This window comes from Mastomys coucha, unplaced genomic scaffold (genome assembly GCF_008632895.1).
Source record: "Mastomys coucha isolate ucsf_1 unplaced genomic scaffold, UCSF_Mcou_1 pScaffold21, whole genome shotgun sequence".
In the NCBI taxonomy this organism is placed as follows: domain Eukaryota; kingdom Metazoa; phylum Chordata; class Mammalia; order Rodentia; family Muridae; genus Mastomys; species Mastomys coucha.
Genome location: NW_022196904.1, coordinates 35,667,200 through 35,670,928, shown reverse-complemented (window position 1 = coordinate 35,670,928; position 3,729 = coordinate 35,667,200). Strand labels below are relative to the sequence as shown.

The following is a 3,729-nucleotide window of genomic DNA, read 5'->3' as shown; positions in this document are numbered from 1 at the left end:
ATTCACATGAGCAATGGCTTCATAATTCTGGCCCTGGCACTATGCCTCCTCCTCCTGCCCACCATGATCCTTTCCTTTTGACCAGTATCCCGCCTCCTGAACAAGATAGAGTTCATCTTCAGTTTCCTCAGCATTTGGCATTGATAAGTGTTGGCAAGGACAGGGGTCACTGGGGATCCTCCACCATCCTCCCGAGCCTCCTCCTAACCAGAGGTGTCCCTAGATTTCCAGGTCTGCTGGTCTGAGGGAGAGAGGTGTCTCTGTGTCTTTCTTGGTCTTTCTCTGTAGCTCAGACTGGCTGTGGTCTCATTCTGTAGTCCATGCTGGCTTTGAATATGCCATTCTCTTGCCTCAGCATCATAAGCAGCTGGGATTAATAGTGTTTGCCCACTGTTAGTGACTAATGACTTTGTTTCCCATTTTCCTCTCCCCTCTAAGTATGTATCAATTTTTCCTGTGTGTGTGTGTGTGTGTGTGTGTGTATGTACATGTGTGTCTACTGGTGGAAGGTCAGTGATATTGTCTCTGTCTCTCTCTTTTTTGTGTCGGTTTTGTTCCCTGTCCAGCCTTCTGTCCTTCTCTGACCCAACCCCAGTGCAGGGCTCCTGATTCTCCTCCGCCTGATGCTCTTTGTTGTCAACTGCAATAGGCTGCGCCCAAGGCCACAGGTATCCTATCAGCTGGCCTTCTACCTGTGTGGTGTACTAGCTTCTAGATGGTTTGGCCATTGAGGACGGGTGCCTCGGGTGGAAGGGTTGAGCCTGGGCAGGGCAGCGGGGAAGCCCAGGAAAGGGGGGCAGCGTATAGGGCCTAGTTGTGGCTTGGGGTGGGGCTCGGAGTCAAGGGCCCATGGAGTCCCTTCCAACACAAATTTTGTCCTTCCTCAACCAAGTGCGGAAGTGGAGCTACAGTATGCCTTTCACTAAGCGAAGTCTCAGTTACTCCCGTTGGGCTTTGGGACACCACTTGTTACTGTTGCAGCAGCAGTCTCTTTTGGATAGGAACTTGGAGCTTGCCCAGAAACTGTCTTCTGAAAGCAGCTTCTTTATCTACCATGGAGTTCCCCAACAGAGTGATGCCACAACTTCTCAGGAAACCAATGAGTCCCTGTGGCGAGATGCCTCTACCTCTGTCCCTGTGGCTCAGTTTCTATCAGATCTCCCGTGAGGTACCATTCTTCCCCTGAGAGCAGGTAGCACCCTCAGGACACAGATGGCAAGCCCTGCACCCACATTAGGGTCCACTCTTTGCTGCCTGAGTCTTGGCAGGGACCCTTCTCTGGATGTTCTCCAATACTCTCAGCTGTGGCCATGTCCCTCTGAGTAGACACTGGTTTGTGGTCCCAACCATTGTGTACAGTGTGGCCCGTTTCCCAAGATGCTTATCATTCATCCTTTGGTCCAGCCCTACCAGAGACACCCCTCCAGGGGATACAGCTGGACACTCTGCATCCTAGCCATGTGAGCAAGACCTGCACTTCTGTGGACAGAGTCCTCCCCTGGAAGTCAAGACTTAATTAACATAACACATCTGTCCTTTTCCTGGCATCTGCAACTCAATACAACCAGGTCTTCTTTGGGTCTCTTTATCATGTCTTCTGCTTCCATTGTAGTCAGGCCTAGCTGGAGTCGACCTTTCTGATGTCTCTAACTTTTTCCTTTGTGATCTGAACATTTTTCTTGCCAGAGGAGACTCATGTGGCATCCCTGACTTGGTCTGAGCCTTTTGTCTACATTTGTCTCAACCTCACCCCCTTAGCCATCAGTACATGTCCATCTGTCCCTTGCTGATCTACTTTGGAAGTCCTGACCTTAGCTGAGTGGACCTTGATGTGGTACCTGACTCCAGAATGCCAGAGAATGTCAGAACTTGAACTCATATGCTACACGGTGGGTTTTATTGAGAACAGGGGACAATGTGACACTCAGGGGTTATTCGCCATAGTGTCTTTTATCCAGGATTTGTAAATAATAAGTTTGGTGTATACTGCTGGGACTTTGGGTTTAGCACATGGTTTCGGCCCAAATGATGTGATCCCTTGGAGAACACCATCACAGATCAGTGGGCCTCCTGAGTCACCCTGAAAAAAGGACAAGGACAGGAGTAAGGAAGGACTTGGCAGTTGGGTTTTGCTGGCCAACCTGGAACTGACTCCGAGGGGAGGAAGACAGGGACTCTAAGAGGTAGCTCTGGCCAGGAGGTGAGGGAATCTAGCACTTGGTAGGCCTGCTTTTACAGGGACATGTTGTTGGAGTGAGGAGTGGATGGGACAGTCTCCAGAGCCAAGTCAAAAGGAGAAATAGTACCAGCTACAGGATCCTCCCTCACAGCATGCATCTCTTCCATAGGGAAGGATGCAAAGCACCTGACTAGACAGGGTGTTGAAGTGGGAACCAGGAACCTCAGTCCCCTCTTTCAGTCCTTCCCCTCACTGCAGGGACAGGCTGTCTCACCCCGCAAGTGTCTTTGCTTCCATCCATCTCTCCTGCACACAGCATGGTGTCTGTCACCTTCATTGTGAGTCCTTTGGCGCAGATCTCATTGGGCATGAGCTTGAGGTACACACACTGGAGATCATCTGGGAATTTGTCTGTGGATCAGGATTCAAGAGGGGGGTGAGCAGAAGCCAGCCCAGTCGACTCTGCCCCTCCCCTGCACCTAGCTGTGTTCCTTGGACAAGACTCACACTCCTCTTTGGGTGTAATGCTGCCCCAGCCTGAGGCAAGGCATCTGCTCCCCACAGTGGGCTCCTCAGTGGGGAGGTCGAGGGGCTTCACAACATCTGTGATTTCAGCAGGCTCGCTGAGGTGGAGCAGCATCAGGTCATTGCTGAGGTCCATCTTGTTAGTAAAGTTGAAGTCAGGGTGAGGGATGGCTTTGCTGACAATTCGGATCTGAGCAGAGGGTTCATTTTCTTTTATGTTGTTTTTGCCCAGCCATATATAGTAGTAGCTGGAGGGCAGGGAAGGAGATGGAGGGGTTTAGAGGAGCCAACTAGAGAGATTTAGCAGAGTACAGAGGAAGAGGTGAGGAGGGAGGAAAGAAGAAAGCGTCAGAGACAGAAAGACACACAGACAGAAAGATACACACATACACACGTATAGAAACAGAAAAAAAAACCACAGAGACAGAAGGACATACACACACACACACACACACACACACATACACCAGCACATGTGTGCATATACACCCCCCCACACCCACATAGAGGCAATAGAGGACAGAGTCAGGAACAGAGGACAAGGGAAGAGGGTATAAGGAGGAGGGCATAGGCCTGAGAGCTGCTCAGGTGCAGCTGGGACCAGGCTGACCTTCTCCAGCAGGTAAGGCCTGGTCTGCAGCCCAAGGTCTGAGCTGTCTGCTCTCTCCGTATTCAGTTACCTCCCACAGCTCCAGCTCTGACCAGCCCTTTTCTATGTGTCCTCAGAGTGGACAGAGGTCCTAGAGGCCATGGGAGTCTGAAGAGAGTGAGGATTTCTCTCACCCCTTACCTTCAGGGACAGCACTTTCTACCCCTTAGGTCTGGTCCCCACTATGGCCAGTACTGATAAAAGAGAACACATAAGACCCAGACCCAGACAGGGCTGGGCTGAGACACAAGGTGGAGATACGCAGTGACATATGGCCCCGTAGATACTCACATGTGAATACAGACAGCAGACATACAGACAATAAGACAGAAAAGGAAGAAACAGGACTCTGAACCCAAGCCTGGAGAGAGGCCCA

General features: G+C 51.0%; 1 protein-coding gene across 1 annotated transcript in view; it reads right to left on the bottom strand.

The window, feature by feature from the left end:
• Window positions 1–1,875: 1,875 nt before the first annotated feature.
• The window catches only part of LOC116101214 (renal glandular kallikrein-like), a 6,330-nt gene continuing 4,476 nt past the window's right edge, over window positions 1,876–3,729 (bottom strand). Inside the window, exons 2-4 of the mRNA XM_031384861.1 lie at window positions 2,687–2,952; window positions 2,454–2,590; window positions 1,876–2,080 (exon numbers count right to left, since the gene is read on the bottom strand). Coding sequence (XP_031240721.1) covers window positions 1,925–2,080; window positions 2,454–2,590; window positions 2,687–2,952 — 559 coding nt within the window. The 3' untranslated portion in view covers window positions 1,876–1,924. The remainder of the gene's footprint in view (window positions 2,081–2,453; window positions 2,591–2,686; window positions 2,953–3,729) is intronic.